The sequence below is a fragment of the Monopterus albus genome, unplaced genomic scaffold (assembly GCF_001952655.1).
Source record: "Monopterus albus unplaced genomic scaffold, M_albus_1.0 scaffold12.1, whole genome shotgun sequence".
Lineage (NCBI taxonomy): Eukaryota > Metazoa > Chordata > Actinopteri > Synbranchiformes > Synbranchidae > Monopterus > Monopterus albus.
Window position 1 is genome coordinate 6,427,201 of NW_018127892.1, and position 18,359 is coordinate 6,445,559.

The window sequence follows — 18,359 nt, forward strand, 5'->3', positions numbered from 1 at the left end:
CCTTGCTGCTGGTGCTTTAAAAAAAAAAGGCTATCTGGAGGTGTGTGGTGTATGGAAGCTCACATAGGAGGCAGTTTTGGTGTTTGGTTCCTTCTTCAACCCAGCTGGCGTTACAGTACTACTACACCAAAGAATAGGATAAAAAGTTGTACATTTAGTTAGAGAGTAACAGAATAGTGTTAAATGGGAACACTGTGGATAAAAAGTGACTTAAAGGAATATGAGGTTAAACCTGTTAATCAGATTTTTGATGAAACCTTAGAACAAACTGTGGGTCAGTGGGCCTTTCTCCTGATCAGGAAGTAAATCCCAATGATTTAGGCTACAAGCAGAAATATGAGGGTTGTATGTGAGGAATATACAGTCAGATTTTATTCACTTATTGTTTATTTTCATGCATGAAACAGGTTGGAAAATTGCATACATTTGATTGCTGCTTGAGTTTTGAGCAAATAACAGCTTAATATTAACCTTTCATTTAATCTACACTAGACTTTATATGACCCATGGAACAGCATTGTCAAGATCCATGCTTTGAGGAACTTGAAACATCTTTTGCAGAAAAACAGATGTTTGCTTTTAGCTGATAAACCTGGCAACTGACTCAGGCCAGCCTACTGTGGGACTAACTGTTACTAGTAGACTAGTCTGTCTCCCTCTTTCTGACACACACATATCTGAACACGGTTATATCAGAATGATTTACATAAAGCCCAGCTTTTGCAAGAGGCCATGGGTAAGTAAGGCACAGTGCAAAGCTTTTCCCTGATTGACATTTTTGTCCACATCTTGATACACAGAGCATATGCAAATTATAGCAGTGACTGCAGTCATCTTTGTGAGGTCAGATATAGTAACAGGGTGAATTTAGCATCAAGTTGTTTAGCTGGATGTGTGCAGAAATAGGCCATGTATGACTCACGTTAAGCTAGATGACAAAGACAAGTTCCGATTAGTTGCATTGCCGTTCGTCGGGATGATTGTTTTTCTAACCTCAAAAATTTAAACTTAGAAAATGTGGTCTACTCAGTGATAAAAGGACAAATAAAAATGTTTAACACAAGGTGGAAATAACATTTTAAAAACAATGCTGACTCAAACATTATTGCATGCAATTGCTCAACATTCAAGAAAACAAAAAACAGGGAACAGATTCCTCGAAGTCATCTTCTCTTCTCGGGAATGAGTGTTCAAGCCATGATATAAACAAAACTTGAGGGCCTGTGTACAGAGACGTTAGTATAAGTTGTTGTTCCTCTGCCTGGTCAGGATTCATCCAGTCTGGTGTGCTCATGGATGGGACAACTGGGCTTGAAGCGGCTCTGAGGTCCATGGAGGGAAATGTTTTTGAGCCAGCCTGCATGACCTCATTTATAGGGAATGTCTGTGTAGTTCAACCATCACAGCAATTGCTCTGTTGGGCTAAATGTGTACAAAAGTCACTGTAGACAAATAGCTGAAAACAAGTCCTTTGCTCCTTTTCACAAGGCAAAAAGGCCACAACCTGCTGAGCGTGCACGAGCCGTTCACATTCTCATTTGCAGGTACAGTCAGCGATGGTTCATGTGCTTATTGCTGGTGAGACTCTGTTGCCTTTTTCAAAGCTGCGTGGTTCTCTCCCATCTCATGCCAGAGATTTACAGACCAGGCCGAGGCGGTGGGCGGGCAGGTGGAGGAGCTCGCCCAGGAGGAGGTCCCTGTGGAGGAGGAGGCAGGGAGCCAGAGGACGGAGGAGTAGGCGGGAGTCCTGAAGGGGCAGGTATCTGCATAGTGGTTGGAGGAAGAGCCCGGTTGGGAGGTGGTGTATAAGGGGGAGGAGTGATTGGTGGAGAAGGAGTGGTGGAGGTAGGAGGTGGTGTTGGAGGCAACGGTGGAAGGGTGGTGGAGGAAAACAGTGAAGATGATGGAGAGCTGCTGGGGGTTGGTGGGAGCATGCCTTGCGGTGCAGGGGGATTCTTGCTGGGAGGACTGTAGTCAGGAGATGGCTGGGGGTTGTAGTGTGGGTAGTGAGGAGGGGGAGACTTTGTGCGAGTGAAATTCATACATCTACCCTGAAATATAAAAACAGAGGGGCACATTCAGTGGATAAAATTCAGACTCACAAGTCACACTCTCAAACATAAATGGCAGGCACTAAGTAGTCAGACACAGCCTGGTAGCTAAACACAGCGGCTAATGCACCTTCCTTTTTCTGGTTTGCGCATTTTTTCTTTTCTTGTTCTCTCAGTCTTATCTTGTTTACTCGTCGCCTTACAGAAGAGCATTGTACGTACAAATTGATAGCCACTGTTCCGGAGTCAAATTTCTTGTATGTTGAACACACCTGGCCAATAAAGCTGATTCTGATTGCAGGTTTTTCAGCCACGGTAGCTGCTGAACTGGAGCTTTTGAACTTCATTTGTAAAACTGACATCCAGTGCATGTAATGTTTATTCATCATATCATGTACAACATGCTGATGTATCATTACTTCATAATCTTGTAACAATAAATCATTTTATCTGATTAATATCCTTTGTTTTTTGGCGGTATGTCTCACTGAGCCAAACATTCATTATTCTGGAGCTTGGAGAATGTCCTGCTCAGAAAACATTTCTAAAGCATATTTCTGTGATAAGACACACACCTTTCCTGCTCTGACAGCCAATAATATGTCTGCCTGCTTTATCCTCGGACTGATGACCACAGCAGATGGTCTCCGATATAGAAGCCTTGCCTATTGTCAAAACACCACCACATGACTGCACACTTCAATGTATGCTGTAATTTTCAATCACAGCTTTAGTTATGGACAATTATGTGAATATGTTCTACTCTGCTGAACTAGTGAACCTGCCACCACTCCCCCTCGTCCAAACCTAATTGAGGTCACGTAAGAGAGGCTCTCTTATTCTAGAAACAAGCTACAGGGCTGAAACAGCTGCACTAAGACGATCAGGGAATTGCGGTGAACTGATAAGGAATGACAGCCGTGATTTCATTTACCACCAGAACAAATGATCGCTGAGACAAAACCAGGAAGAAATATGCAAAAGTGATGTCAAATGTTTCTCATATATGGAAAAACTAACTCAACCGACAGACGTGAACAAATTTGTTGGTACCCTTCCATGAAAGGTAGAATCCCCAATATCCTGACAAAACTGACCTATTTTATATATCCTTTGCTTTTAATTCTCCAGACTGCCTTGGTAGTCTGGAGATGCAGCAAAGCAGCCCCAAAAAATAACTGACGTATGATGCTTTTTTTGAATGCTTCATTTTTTAGTTAACTCCATCCTAAGAACATAGAGCTGATGAGACTTACCAGTTTTGTCTCATCTGTCCAACGGACACTCTCCCAGAAGCAGTGGCACTTCACTATGCATTTTAACCATGTTCAGTGTGTTGCACAGAATGATACCAAACTGTAGATTGACTACTTTTTCAGTGGGCTGATTACAAGAGTGAAGATGTGACACTAATTAAAGGAAGCAGTTGGTTTGAACCATCACTATTATAATCTTTTCCAGGGGTATCGATAAAATCCGTCTAGGCCATTTTAGAATATCTATAAAATAAGCAATAATTGATCTCTGCACATTTTCTTTGCTGTACTCTATGACATACCAAGACATTTGCGTTTAATCATATTTCAGTAGGAATGAAGTGCCATTTCAATCAGCTGAAATGGTACCAACAAATATGTCAATGTCTGTTGATTTGTATTCCTTTAGTGCCCCGAGAGGCACAGAATATTATGGGCTCCTGCACTGTACTGTAGCTAATAGTTTACAGCTAAACATGAAACCAGTGAGTACAGAGGAAAATATGTGATAGCCAAATGTTTATAACCTCCTGTGTTGTGAGCTCTGTTTGATTACCTTGGACAATAAGAATATGAAAGCGTTACAGGAGCCTGACATGGGTTTCTCTCAGACTGGCAGCAGGATCTATTGGCCTCCTTCCTCTGTCCACTGTATTTATTTAGTGGAAGTTATAAAAGCAAGACTTTGACAAGAGACTCCTAATTGCAACCAGAACAAGCTTGTTTGCTACAAATCATCAAGGATACCAGAGCTGAGCTTATTTCCAGTGCATTAATGAAGAGCTTTATGGTGGGCAGGACACACTCGAACAGTTCTAATTACAGAGTAGTGGTGTTGTCTACACAAATAAAAGCAAAGAACGTAACCCTCTGAATATAACTACACAGCTGGTGAGTGTGACTTTGAAGGTAATGGCAGCTCTTAGCTCAACATGGTTTTCTGTCTGGGAAAATTAAGCAAAACAAACTCTTTTGGGTGAGAGACTGTTATATACAGAATCCCCTCAGACTTTCAGCACTTGTAGATCCCACAGTCTCAGACTACATGTCAGCTGTACAGTAGAGGTCATCCATCCCCCACTACAGCTGGCCTTTGAGGAATTACACTGGCCTTTTTATAATGACTTCACCAGACCTCTCTGCATTGCTGTGCACTGCAGCCAGACGCTGAAAGTCTAAATCCCAACTCACCACAAATTTTCCCATGAGTCTCTCTGTGCACACTGACTCACGGCTGGTCCATTTTCTTAACATTTTCAGGAACAAAAGAATATCATCGTTTGCCAAGTTCTAATGCTCAGCCAAGGCTTTACGTCACTCTGTTAAACACGGGCTGATTTATGATGCTCTGTAGCTTATGTGTTCTGCTTACCTTGTCCCCAGGATGAGGTCTCATTACAGACACGCGGTCATAGCCTTTTCTTAACAGTACCCACAATGCATCCAGTTTACTCTATGGAAACAGAGGGGGATTCAAAACATTACTGTTAGTGATCCTAAATTACCTTCATTCTTAAGAAAAACCTGCTCCTCTCCATTGACAAAAACATCACATGTCATCCATTTTTGTTTTCTCTCATACTTAAAAACACATCTCCACACTGTGCATGCACCTAACTCCAGGTGCAATAAAATTATCAGTATTATTCCATTCCTACATCCCTTTCAAAGTGACAAAGTGAAATGATTTCAGTTTATTGTGAACTGACTCTGCATACTTTTTAAGCACAGCAAATACTTTGAGGATAAGGGCAGCTGTTTTTCCTCACAAAACTGCTGGCTCTGCAGCCCTGCTCCCTCGAGTTCAGTCCAAATAGGAGTCTGGTTTCTATTAGCAATCCCCCGCTGACTGGGAAGCCTGTGCAATGGCTTGTTTAACCCCATGCTAGCCCTGGAGGATGGGACCATGTGCCAGAAGCCACCTAAGCATTATTACCTTAACATCTCGTGCTACTTTTACTATGATATTTTAATAACGGATTACTCGCATATCCTCATCCAGATTAGCAGGGAGTCATTTATAACAGATGTTGTGTTGTATGTTGTGCATTACACATGCTAACAGCTGAACAAAGTTTGTCTCAGCAGAAATTTTAAACAATCATGAGCCATATTCACAGACTTCTTGAACAAATATAATGCTCCATGATGAAACAATTGAAACTTATAGTTCCCATACGTTTGCCATTTTTAGATGTTGTCAACAGTCAAACTTGAAAGAGCAGAGCAAGCACACTCCCTTCCTGGCTGCTTGCTTTGGTACCTTGATGGGTGAATACCACTTGTGTGACCCCGGGGGTTTTTGCATGCCGTTGTTGAGAATCCGGGTGGGAGGCGGCACATACTCCTGCTCAGGCATCTTCACTTTAGCATTTTTGGCCTTTTCTAGCTTTGCCCCTTCTTCTGTTGAGCCTTTCTCACCCCAGCGGACCTATAAATAGAGGGTTAAAGGTGTATGATAGTGCCACATGCTACCTTTAATGGTGAATGTGAGAAAAGATGGTCAGGCAAGTGTAAGTGAATCTGTCAGGCTTGAAAATGATACAATAGATGAGATGCTTCAGTGCAGTGTGTTTGATCGAGAATTCTAGTGTTCTTTAAACTTTCTGAATGTGCTGTGATCCTTAAGTAGATATGAGATGCATTTTAGGCAGCCACGGTGGTGAACGTGTCATTTTTTAGCAGGCTGCTTTTAAGGCCTTCCTCTTTGCCATTTAACACAACAGATAGTGGTTTAGATTACTTGAGATTTACTAGATCTCACCTCCATCCTTTTGATTCCCCCGACTCCTCTTCCTCCATAGTAGGAGGCATCTACAGTCGGCCATTTCTTCTTAGGGGTTTCAGAGTCCTCGTCATCCTGTGGGAGAGTGAGAGAAATTAGGTTTTATTGTGGTGTATCTATTTGTGGAAATTAAAGGGTAAATTAACTAATTAACTAATTTGTAAAACATACATGTCAATATATGAAACAAAAACACCTACTCTGAGTAAAAATGCCTTTTCACTGGTCGGTTTTTGAAATGCAAACCCCATTTCTAGATAAGTTGGGCCATTTTCCAAAATGTAAGAGACTAAAATCTGTGATTTGTCAGTTTGCTTGAACCATTAACTAACAAAAGCTCAAAGAAAAGGTTTTCAGTGCTTTCACTGACCAACTCAGCTGCACTTCGTACATATAAATTTAGAATTTGATGCCTGCAACACACACATAAAACGTGCACTCATCTGACCTCAGAACAGGTTTCCACTGTCTTTCAGTCCATCTGAGATGAGCTCAGGCCCAGAGAACTCAGCGGCATTTCTGCACAACGTTGATGTACGGTTTCCTCCTTGCATAGCTGATTTTCAGGTTGCATCTCTGAATGCAGTGGCGGACTGTGTTAAGTGACAGGTTTTCCAAGGTACTCCTGAGCCCATGTATCTATATTCATCACAGTGCATGACAATTTCTCATGCAATGCCTCCTGAGGGCTTGAAGGTCATTGCCCTGGGCTTTACTCACTGAGATTTCACTGGACTCCTTTCACAGTCTTATGTACTGTAGATGGTGAAAGACCTAAACTGTTTGCAATCTTGCACTGAGAAATTCTTTTTGAATTGATTCATAATTCACTTGCAAAGTTTGGCACAAAGTGGTGCCGCAGCCCATCCTTGATTGCAAAGACTGAGCCTTTGGTCAGTGCTTTTTTCCAAACCCAATCATGCTAATTTTGGGAATCTTCCAAAGCAGTGTTACTGGAATATTCCATAAACCTTTCAGTCTTATTTAGCCTTTTTGAGTGTGTTGCAGGCATCTAATTCTAAAATTGTTTATATTTATAAAATGCAATTCAGTTGGTCGATGAAAGCATAGAAAAACTTTTTCTCTGTACTTTTTGCTGTTAAAGGTTTGAGCAAATTAACAGATTACAGATTTTTAGTTTTTATTGCCTTTTGGAAAATGTCCAAGCTTTTTTTTGGAAATGGGGTTTGTAAATACCTCTGACTGCCCTCCTCCCTCCAACCCCAGCCCTCATTTCTGTCCACTCTGCACTGGTTGCCATATCAGAAGAAATTAGCAAGGCCCCTGGCCAAACTTATACACCCTGTCTGACTCATAATCTGCTAGGATGTCATACAGAGGAAACCATAATGAAGCCTGACAGTTGTTTTTGTGGCCATGGTTGCTATTGGAGTCTGTTTTTGAAATAAATTCACAAGTTAAACCTAATTTTCAGTTTAACTGATGGAGCCTGATATGCCCCACACTCACATGCTAGCTTGCTGTTATTGCATTGACTTTTGGACAGTAAAATGTATTTTAATAACATGAATTGCTTAATCAAATTCATGTCAGTTTTACATTATAATCCAGACAACAAAGGAGCTCCAGAGGGAAGTAATTTAATAAACGTGAATTTAAATCTTGAACAGAAAACTGCCCTTAAAACAGGAGAGAGAGAGAGAGAGAGAAAACGGTAAAAGTCTGGATTTCATTGTTATTTTAAGAGGGCGTTAACTTACTTCCCGTTTGATGAATTACTAAATAAGTGAAATCAGAGTTTCATATCAGGGAGTGAGTGAATGACATGGTCATTGGGGTTTAAATTGGCGGAAACTCAACACTTACAAAACCTAAACACCGGCAGCTGTTTAACTCTTAAATGATGTTTTGTTTTTTATTCAGTTACAAGAAACAGATCAAGTGGAGACGGTGCAGCTCCTACCGAACTCTCCTCCACAGCTGGCGGAGGGGGTTCATGGATGATCTGTGGCAGGGGAAAAAAAAGACATGAGTAGAAAAAGAAGGAAGGTGTGTGTCGTGCATCAGAAGATGTCAAAAGTCACAAGCACATGAATCAAGTGATGTTGATATCATGCAATGTGTTTTCTGTGTGCAACAAGATGGTTTCCCAACAGCACATGGCCAAGGAATTGTTTTCCGACTTACAAGAGCAATGCGCTGACCTAGAAATCTGCTATCCAGATTCTTTGGCCTGGGGTTATTGATTCAGAAAGAGAGGATAACAGGCTCATAAATACTGCATTATTTGCTCTTGCATTCTGTATGATGCAATGTTATAAAAAGGTTATTGTATTTATAATTAGTTTCCCCTGAGTTTTACTCTTTATCCATTTATTTCCATTTTCAATGCCTGTTGTACACCTGCAACATTACCTGACTTCTTATACATGGAATGTATTTCTAAGCATGTACAGTTTAGTCTGTCTTGCACTTTCCTTTTGAACCCTTTAGCCTGCATATGTGTCACCATATGAACTCTGTGTTTTTTCACCAGTGTAAAGTCAGTTTCTTCTGAATTAAATACGCTTGGTAAACTGAGTGACTCTGATTCTTGTTTGTTATTTTCCTCCATGCGTCTCCAAATCCTGGAACACAAACCAATTCCCCATGGTAACCTAGCATCGCTTTCCTAAACAGTCTTGCTGCACAGACTTTAATGTGCAACTAAATGGACAAGAACAGAAAAAGTAAAGGGAGGGATGTTGTAAAGGCTGACATCTCTTCTTTGGCAGCTCTCAGATGTCTTGTTTCCAATGCTGGAGAGGTTGGAGAGGATTTTGAAGAGACACTGAGCTCTTCATTTGAAACAAGAAATACAGATTTTGCCAAAGAGTAGCTGGTTAACTTGAGTTTGTTGAAATACTGTGAGGCTGGCAGTTTGACCACTGTCTAAATAATGGCACATGCAGTCTTTTTCCAGGCACTTTTTACTGTATCCAGAGCACAAGACTGAGATAAAAAAAAAAACTTTTCATGAAACTTTATTTCTGGCAAATTATCTTGCCTCTAAAAATCTCATAGTAACAAAGATATCAACCCAAAACATTCAGTCTGTGCAGGGTTTTGTTTCCATACTGCTAGCTGGAAATTCTAATTATCCACAGTCATTACTGATGGAAGAATTTGCTAAGTCTTAGCTCTTCCAGTGAATATAGTGAGGGAGCATTGAGAGGTGAGACTTGGAAGTCACCTGTCGGGCTAATTTGGAAACTAATTATGTCAACAGAAGAATAATTACTTAAACACACATTCATTATGGACTAAATTCAGATGCAAGGATGCAAAGTGACCCTCCCCCCTCAGAGAACCTAATCTCCTCCCCATGTGAATGTCATTTATTTTAATAAGATGCCTTAAAGGACAGTAGCCAGACAAAACAGAAAAGACAGCTCTTTCTGCCTCAGTGACCGCAAGCAAGAGTGATCTATTCAAAAAGTGTTTGAAGCCTTCTAAAATTTGAAGAAGAGTAGACCAGAAGCTATCTGTAAAGTAATGTGTGTGCATGTTATTATAGCATTAGTGGCTCAGAGAACTCACCACAGTGCAGCAGAGAGGCCAGAACCACCAGAGGAGTGCCAAGACCAGGAGGAGCATCAGGATGAGCAGAGCTATGGCCAGGATGGTCCCATCAGACTATGACAGAGACAGGCACATCAGCACAGACACTCTGAAGATGTAGAGCATTAAACAGATGTAGAGTTTATCTTCCTGAGAGACTGGGATTCTGCTTACACTGAAATACTTTATCTGAAGTTTTAATTGTATGGTTTGAATAGGTTTGTTCCATTATCAGTGTTAATCTGTTTAGTTTTTTTCTATTGTAATGCACCATGGCCCCAAAAGAATACATTTTTAAAGCTTATTGGTGAAACTTTGTATTGTACTCACACAGCCCACGGTGGTTATGGTGACCGAGCTGGAAATGAAACTAAGACCTTCATTCATACTGACAAAAAGGTTTGCTGTCCTGGAACAATAAAAGGTAAAATGACTTAGCTGTCATTTAAGTGATGCCTTAGAGAAACAAAGCAAATGGTGTCATATGAAATCTCACACATTTAAATTAATTATAGGACCTACATCCCCTCATCTTGAAGCACGGGTGCAGGGCAGAGAAGATATGTATCTTCCACAGTCAAAGGCTTCACCACTAAAAAGAAGGAGAAACAGCAAAAGCATCAGCCAAACATTCCCTCCTGTCTTGTGGTAATAGTCAGTATTATTCACTGGCATTCAAAGCTCAGGGACCAGGAGGTTTCACCCACAATCATGACCTGAATGGCCTTTCAGGTTATGTTTTTGTTTAGTCTAGTTACAGTAATATTAGTTTATTGACTGACTGACTTTAATTGAACAAGTACTGGGGAATAAGAGATGGGAACCACGTGCATGTCAACAGAATTAATGATATCACTGGATTAGCATACTGTCTGATGAGAAAGTTTCTTCAAAACAAGCGCTATGTTGTCTGCTGTCTAAAGACATCTCTGCCCCTCATAAATATCAGTACACAGTTTGAATAACTGCTTCACCAGAGATGTTTTTTTTTTTTTTCAGAAAAAAAATCTGGGTCCTCCTCTTGTCCAGCTGGCTTTAATGAGGGCGGCTCCAATGAACGCTGTCGCCCAAGCCAACCTATTTATCCTGGCAGGGGAGTGCATACCCCAGGAGTGAGGAAATCAACACAAGCAGTTGCATAGGACACAAGTGCTCTACCCTAACACTATGCAGGATGGGGGAGATCAAGAGCTTTGCCAATACAAAAGCAGCCCGATATGGTCCGACTCAGAGCTTATCTCTGCACCCAGCTCACACTCAGAATGGCCTCACACTACTAAAGCAAGACAAAAGGGGTAGCATGCAGACATTTACGTCAAACAGTAAATTATTTGGAGTTATTCCTTAAGATGACAGGTGTAAGCTGCAGTGTTTAAGGGGCCATTCTGTAAGACACCTGTCCAGAGGTTTAGCAGACTGCAGGAATCTTGAGAAAATGTACATGTCTTCAATTTAGCAGACACAGCTAATATTATATTTGAGAAGAGTTTAATTCTTTCTGAAATACACTTCATTGCTTTCTTGCCAAGAATTAGATGAGAAAATCACTATCATGTTTATATGCAAAATATTAAGGCTACAGTCAGGAGATGCTTAGCTTAGCATAAAGACAGAAACTAAAGGAAATTGCTAGCCTGGCTTTGTCCAAAAGGAAGAAAAATCTCCCTCCCAGAACCAGTAAAATTCACTAATAGCCCACATTATAACTTGCTTGCTTAATCATACAAAAAAAAAAAACAACAAATGTATAAAAAACAGTTTCAGTTTATGGGTTGGTGAGTCAGATATTTTCTTGGCTAGGAGCAATGACTGCTGGAGCCTTTGTTGTCACTGTGGCAGAGGAGACTCCAGAAAGTGAAACCACAAATTGGAGTTTCATATTTATTGTGCAGACATGAATGATATTAATGTTCTCGCCTAACGTTTGGCAAGAAAGCAGAGAAGTAATATTTCCAAAATGTCAGTTTCTTGTCTTTTTGTTCTCATAGTTCAATGTTGTCCACTGCGACAACTGTCACCAAAGCAAGGGATAGCTCAAGACAGGGCCCACCAAACATACCAGAATGCCTGACTGAATTTGCTGCTACTTCTTCCTGGAGACACAAACTCCACCATTATTTTACTTATTGCTGCTTTTCATTTTGATGTTTTTACCATATTTGCAAAGTATACAAAAGAGCTGGTGTGAGGAGTCAGCAAGGGCAGGTATAAATCTATCTGGGAAGCTAACCAAGGCTTAATCATGTTTACTTTAAAGTTTACCAGTGAAGCTAACAAGTTCCAGAGAATATGTGTGTAAACATCCTGGAGAAGTGAAGGAATCTCAAGGATGAGTATGCACAAATAACAGGAGTTTAGAAGAAGATCATGGCTCATATTGTTTCTAAGTAACCTGCTTGGAAGTTGGGCGTTGTGTCATACAGAAAGAAAAATAATCATGAGGAATTGTTGATATTTCATTAATGTTGAGAAGTCATTTTTTTTAAAGAAATGCTGAATGATTATGGCATCACCAAAGTACCCATTATATAAGTGGAGAAAACAGTCTCTGTGTAGCTGTTATGTGCCAACATGGGAGCAGTATATGACTGATAAAAAAACAAACATAACAGAGCAGAAAAGATGCAATATCTTTTCTCCAACATCAAAACAGACTGCTTGGATAGAAACAAATACAACTGACAAATAATTGTACAGGTATAATAAGTTATAAAGGTATGGTCAGGTAATATATTCCAAATTTGACTGACTGAGACATGAGGCTGCACTAACATGAGCACCCATCAGATTAATAAAAAAACATCTGCTCATCACTTCTACATCAAAAAAGCAAACATTTTATTTGTTTAATTAAAACATCACCTCCAGTGGGCACTGTGTCAGGCATGGTAGGAAGTGGCTTTCACAACTCATACAGTAAACCTGAGGCCTTTTCCTTCCCCCTGCTTCAGGTAGTTTCTCCTTTATGTCTTATTTCTGGCTCTCCTACAGGAAGTAAAATTACACAGTGCGTTGTTTAAAGAGGATTCTAGCTGTACGGCTGACGTGGTGTATGGCTTTTGGGAAGCTCAGCTACTTGATAATTCTGATGAATTTTACAATAGCTGCCTTGCTTAACTGTTTATTCCAGCTGTTCTTATTGCAAAGGAACGGCATGATCAGCTTTGAACAGTCAGGCATTCAGAAACAGAAAATGTAGTGAATCGGGGGGGGACCCGTGTTGTCATGTTTCACTCACTTTTTGTGAGGGTGTCGTTGATTCTGAAGCTGCACAGGACTTTATCAACATTTCGGGCATGGAGGAAACCGTTGCCTCTCACCACTACCTGGAAGGACTCTGTATGAGGAGAATAAAAGCAGAAATATCATCTCAGCAACAAAAAATAACTTTAGGATTGGGCCGTTTGTATTCTTTGGGTACAAAGTAAGATCCCAACTTCTCATCATGCTAATATGGAACGCTCTCAGCAACCATTATTGCCTCCTTACTGCAGTTACTGACTTGATATGCGTTTAGATACAGAGAGATTTTGTTGTCAGGAAGACTTTGAATAGTCGACATGTGGAATAATGCTGATGTTCCTCTGGAGCCATTACCACACACACCTTGCTGATACTTCTTTAAACTAAGGAAAATTGTCTTCTATGTATTATGACTAAGTAATCCCTGACAAACAAGGACATGATGTGTCATATGGTGACACTGCATTTTGAACCTGTAAAGATACTGTGTGGGGTATGCATTCAATTGACAACTTCTTTGCGCTTCCTGTAAAGCTGACGATTTCATTTTTGAGCATCCTGAGAAAATGGAAGGGAGATCAGTCTGCCTTGTCTTACCTCCAGCACAGATACTAGAGGGCTCTGCTGCCAGGATCTCGATACAGGACTTCTTTAGGATCTGAGGAGATGAGATCATCACAGAGTTCATAAACGCAACAAGATGGTGCAGCTTTGACACACAAGGAGACTTCTGCACAGTCTCTGCTTACAGCTTCATTACATCTTAATGATACCATTTTCGTAAGTTATTTGGTCCAGTGTTTGTTTCTTTTGGACTGTGGTACTCAATTTCTAAATTGAATGACTGATTTCAACCATAGCCATGACTTTAATAAGTCTATTAATTAACTTTTGCCACCGGGGTCTTTGAACTTCAGGTTTCCATTTATTCTCATTTGCCTTATCTGCCAAGGTGTCTTTAATCACTTCGCTCCAAGAACATACCCAGTTACAACCCCGAAGCCAATAGAAGCCTAATTCCTGACCCACTCACATGGCTAAGAAACAGCAGCTGTCAGTTTGCTGTTAATCTGCTGCCGGACCTTCAGCTCTGCTAGACAAACCTCAGATCCCAATGACAATAGCCCCTTTGAAACAAACTGTTTTTCATTTCTCAGCCAAGTGGATAAAAAAAAAATTAAGTCAACACCACTGAGGTGGGTTTTAAGAAATACTGGACAGCAGGCACTCTGATCATGTTTGGCCACACTGATCAAAGTAAGAAAGTCACAAGCACAGCAGGTTTTCCTGGAATTCTGTACCTGGCTAAGATCCATGCATGAAATAACTTAATGTGCTTTAAAGCTATTTTGCCATTTCCTGTGTGCTATTTGATCAATGTGCTGACAGATGGAAGGTGAAGTGATAGTAGAGACTACACTGATTAAGGCAAGAATATTTTCTATGGATGTTTCAGCGACATATCAGCCCTATTTATAGTTGCTATTTGAACATGTTTATAGGCAGAACTGAAATGCTTACTGAATCAATGATGCCCTGCAAGGCCTCAAATCCATCCGTCACTGGGAAGACATGGTCCTTACTATCAGCGATCTTTGCCAGCTAGAGAAAAAGAAAATACAATTACAGTTTACAACTGCATGCTTATTGATCCAAGTTTTTAAATTAATCATTGTGTAGCTGCCCTGATTGAAACTTTCCCTCAATCAGCCAACAAGACACAGAACTAGTGAAGCTTGAATGACCTTATTAAATTAGCAAGGTTCATATGAACACAATTACTTAACTTCCTCTTTTCTTCTGACACACTATTTCACAGCACACAAAGAAGGAAAATAACCTTCTACACACATATTGCAGTGATCAGGCAAACACATGGATAATGCTGCATAAAGTACGACACATTTGAAATACATCCGATGTCCTTGTTGTACTGCTTAGCTCACTAGAACACTGTACATTTATTTACTTCAGCTGGAGTCGGCAACATATGGTTGTTTAAATAATTTCAACTTATAGAAAAGGACAATGTTTAATTTGGGTTAAACTATGCCTTTATGTAATATGAAGCATTTTATAGCTACTTAATAACATTGCTTTTTTAAAGGTGTAAACTGGCAGTTTACTGTCTATTTCACCCCCTGTAGCTCAGATGTCATGAGACAGTAGGGTACAAACAACAACACACCTGTGTCTCATTGAAGTCCTTCACCCCCACACAGTAAACTGAGGCACCCAGACTTCGGGAGCGATTGGCCTGTCAGGTATGGTAAAAACAAAAAGCAGCTCAACACCTGGGTTCAATTACACCTCTACATTGCACAATATCATTCAAAACTTGGTCAAAATAGGCCTGTGTTTATCTGGCCTCTAAAAGGTTTTTATAAGATGTTGGGCAACACCATGTCTACGATGAAAACTGTTTTTCAGACATCATGCGACAACATTTCAAGCCACTAAAAACATCAGCCCCATATTATACCTGCTGTCAACATGTGTATGAAGGCACTCAGAGTTGATCAGGCTTTTGCACACATTCACCTGTAGTGCCTGGGCAGTCTGAGGAGCAAGTAAGTCACTAGATTCCAGCGCAGATGCGAGGAGAACTACTAGGCTCAGACGTATAAATCTCAGCTGCTTTGATCTCATTTTTTTCTCATTAATGCATCAAAGAGGTGATGTATAGGGTGGCGAGGCTTGATCTGGTCCATCACATCTGTAGTCACGTTTCACCTGGTTATAATCTGTGTGACCCATTTCTTTAACTCGCTCACCTCTCTTTCAGCATAGTAGAAAAGATCTTCGTGGAGCTCTCCATCTGTCAGAGCTATGATGACACTGGCAGTGCGATAGCCTACAGACAGAAAGAACTGTCACTCATGCTGGCTTAATCTGTTCTATCCACTGAAAATAACTATGCAGCATTATTATAAATCTCTTTTCTGGTGCTCCACTGTCTAATTTATTGTTTTTAATGATTCCCTAGGAATGCACCAGTCCTCCCAGTCAGAAACAAACACTCACTCTGAGCCGTCAAAGAGGTTGGCTTGTGACACAATAGAATCATACAAACTCTTAGCCCCTCGGTCAAGGTTATACTTAGTCCATCCATCCATCCATTATTTATACCACTTATTCATGAACAAGATAGTGGGGAGCTGGAGCCAGTCCCAGCTCGAAACTGGAACCTTCTTGCTGTGAGGTGACAGCACTAAGCACCGTGTCACCATGCTGCCTGGTTACGCTTGCTGTTCAGTTTATTGGGTACAACTGTGCAAACTAATGCAATCCAGTGGAACTTTCATGCCATAAACATCTACTTCTATGATGCCTATAATGTTCAGTATTTATATCCTGTGAACCCTCATGGGTGTCTCCCAGCTTGGGAACCACTGACTTAATGTAGATACTCAAAGAAATAGACATAACAGTTTTGGTTTATCCTTTGTTACTTGTAAAATTACCTTACACTAGAAACACTTTACTGATATAATGAAATACACACCTTCAGTGTTTCCATAGTATATCTGTTCACTGGCCTGTAAAAAAAGAAAAGCTGGATTGAAACAGCAGACTATTTGGTAGGAAAAAAGAATAAAAGAGCTCCCTTCCTGCTCTGACACAACAGTCACACAGTGCTCTGGACTGTGCAGTGTTTGCTGTGGGACCAGGGCAGAGATAAAGCAGATGGCAGCTTAGAGTTGGACATGGTTGGCTCACCCTCAGGATGCCCTCATGCATGAAGGTGTCTCCCCCTGGATGAACCCTCTGGAGCTCCTCCAGGCCTTTGCGAATGCGTTCCCTGAACAGAGACATACAGAAGACGAGGTCATCTACAATTCTGATAATCAAACTGAAAATGTTTTGTCAGATGTGTGAAAATATTTGAGTAGAACCAGACAGTATAAGCGCAAGGTAACAAATAATAATTTCCTAAGGACAGCATGCAGAAGAAACTAGTGATAGCAGATGAATAAACTGAAGCAGTATTGGCGTGTGTTGGCTTGAGAACCTGTCACACAGATACTAGATGTCGAGTGGGCCTTTTTCTAGAATAAGAAATGAAGAAAGCAGTGAAACAGTGAAAAGATTTTGTGGCTGCTGAGACACTTTGCTGAGGAAAGATTAGACACATAAGCTGCCCACAGTGTGTTGAAAACCACATGACAAAGTAATTGTCCAGACTGACGACACTATAGATAGATCACAGCGAGGCAAAGTACTGTATCTGGAATCTCTTTTTAGTCAAAAACTGCAGATGGGTCATTATTGTAATGTAACTCAGGTCCAGATCTGATATTACGCTCATTCCTTTCAGCTGGATGTTAGAAAAGCAACAGCTTAAAAGTAGTTTTGAGGGAATCTGCACCCACCTGTCTTCTGTCAAGCTCATTAAGATCCTTCCCTCAGTGGAAAACACAATGAAGGACATCCGCAACTGTGGGCTGGGGCACAGAGAACAGAAAAATGAACTTGTGAGATTAGCTCTAAATCTTGTTACATACTTTCCCACAGATGTTTGATGACACAGTTATGATTTTCTTTACCTTATGAATTTATGAGCTAGATGTTCAACAAAGTGGTATATTTCAGTCCAGTGATTCTGTACACTGCCAGATCTGGAAAAAGAAAAGAAGTCTGTCAGTCACTGTTATGCATCTAACACGACCTAGTCTCTGTGCTACTGTTTGAGTGCCTTCAAAACAGATCATGAGACGATGGGTCCCGGGGCACAGATATTTGTGTCTCTTTGCAGTAATTTTGTTTTGTGTCTGTTGCCTCTTTTTCTAGAAAGTTTGCATGGTCATTTTGGGTCAACTTGCAATCATTTTGTATGCTTCTTTGTAGTTTTCCATCTCTTTACTTATATTTGCAGATATCTTGTCTTTCTGTAGCTGTTTAGCTTCTATTTGTTCTATTTGAAGGCATTTTGCTTCTCTTTGTGCCCACAGGCCATGGAATACAATGCTTCTATTGGGGACAGATGAATAAAAAGAGCCTGCAAAATGGTTCTGACTGAGTAAGCACAGCTGGTTTACTCTGGGGAATAGCAATGATGGCATACAGTACTCCTCAGATTACTCTTAACAGCTTTCTAATGCACCTGTTTTATTGGAGTCAAATGAATGTGCCCCCATGAAGTCTTTTTTCAACCAGCTCTGTGATCACTACTAGGTCAGTGTGGATGTTTGGACTGTATTTCTTTTTTTGCTAATGGACTTTTAACTGAAATATTGGTAATCTTGTTGTTTTTGTTGGATTGTAGAGCAACATCCACACAGTCCTCTGTATCCTTCTCTTGTTATTTTAAGGAATAGATCAGTTTGTCAGTATAGATGTCCCGTCTAATCTACTGTAATTATCAGCATAAATCAAGACAGGGTTGCATCTGGTTAATAAAGAACAGTTTAAGAGCTTTCTTGCATCAGTGTTGATGTTTATCAAAATGCCTTTGATTTAAAC

The 18,359-nt window shown here is 40.5% G+C and overlaps 1 protein-coding gene across 1 annotated transcript; it reads right to left on the bottom strand.

The window, feature by feature from the left end:
- Positions 1-413: 413 nt before the first annotated feature.
- Positions 414-17,642, bottom strand: antxr1a (ANTXR cell adhesion molecule 1a). Its single transcript, XM_020590520.1, has 17 exons — positions 17,444-17,642; positions 17,270-17,341; positions 16,617-16,698; positions 16,402-16,435; positions 15,671-15,750; positions 15,085-15,153; positions 14,418-14,498; positions 13,494-13,554; positions 12,892-12,990; positions 10,176-10,245; positions 9,984-10,062; positions 9,633-9,728; positions 8,017-8,058; positions 6,072-6,167; positions 5,571-5,738; positions 4,680-4,760; positions 414-2,051 (listed from the first exon to the last, which is right to left on the bottom strand). The coding sequence occupies exons 2-17, from the start codon at positions 17,326-17,328 to the stop codon at positions 1,638-1,640; spliced, it is 1,611 nt and encodes a 536-aa protein (XP_020446176.1). The 5' UTR covers positions 17,329-17,341; positions 17,444-17,642; the 3' UTR covers positions 414-1,637.
- Positions 17,643-18,359: the final 717 nt, after the last annotated feature.

Bases quoted from the DNA above. Each gene is read 5' to 3' on its own strand.
- antxr1a (XM_020590520.1), bottom strand. From the start codon at position 17,328: ATGTCCTTCATTGTGTTTTCCACTGAGGGAAGGATCTTAATGAGCTTG. The intron at 14,499-15,084 runs GTGTGTTGTTGT...CTTTTTCTCTAG, and splicing joins AGGACTTCAATGAGACACAG to CTGGCAAAGATCGCTGATAG. The intron at 10,063-10,175 runs GTAGGTCCTATA...TTATTGTTCCAG, and splicing joins GTGCTTCAAGATGAGGGGAT to GACAGCAAACCTTTTTGTCA.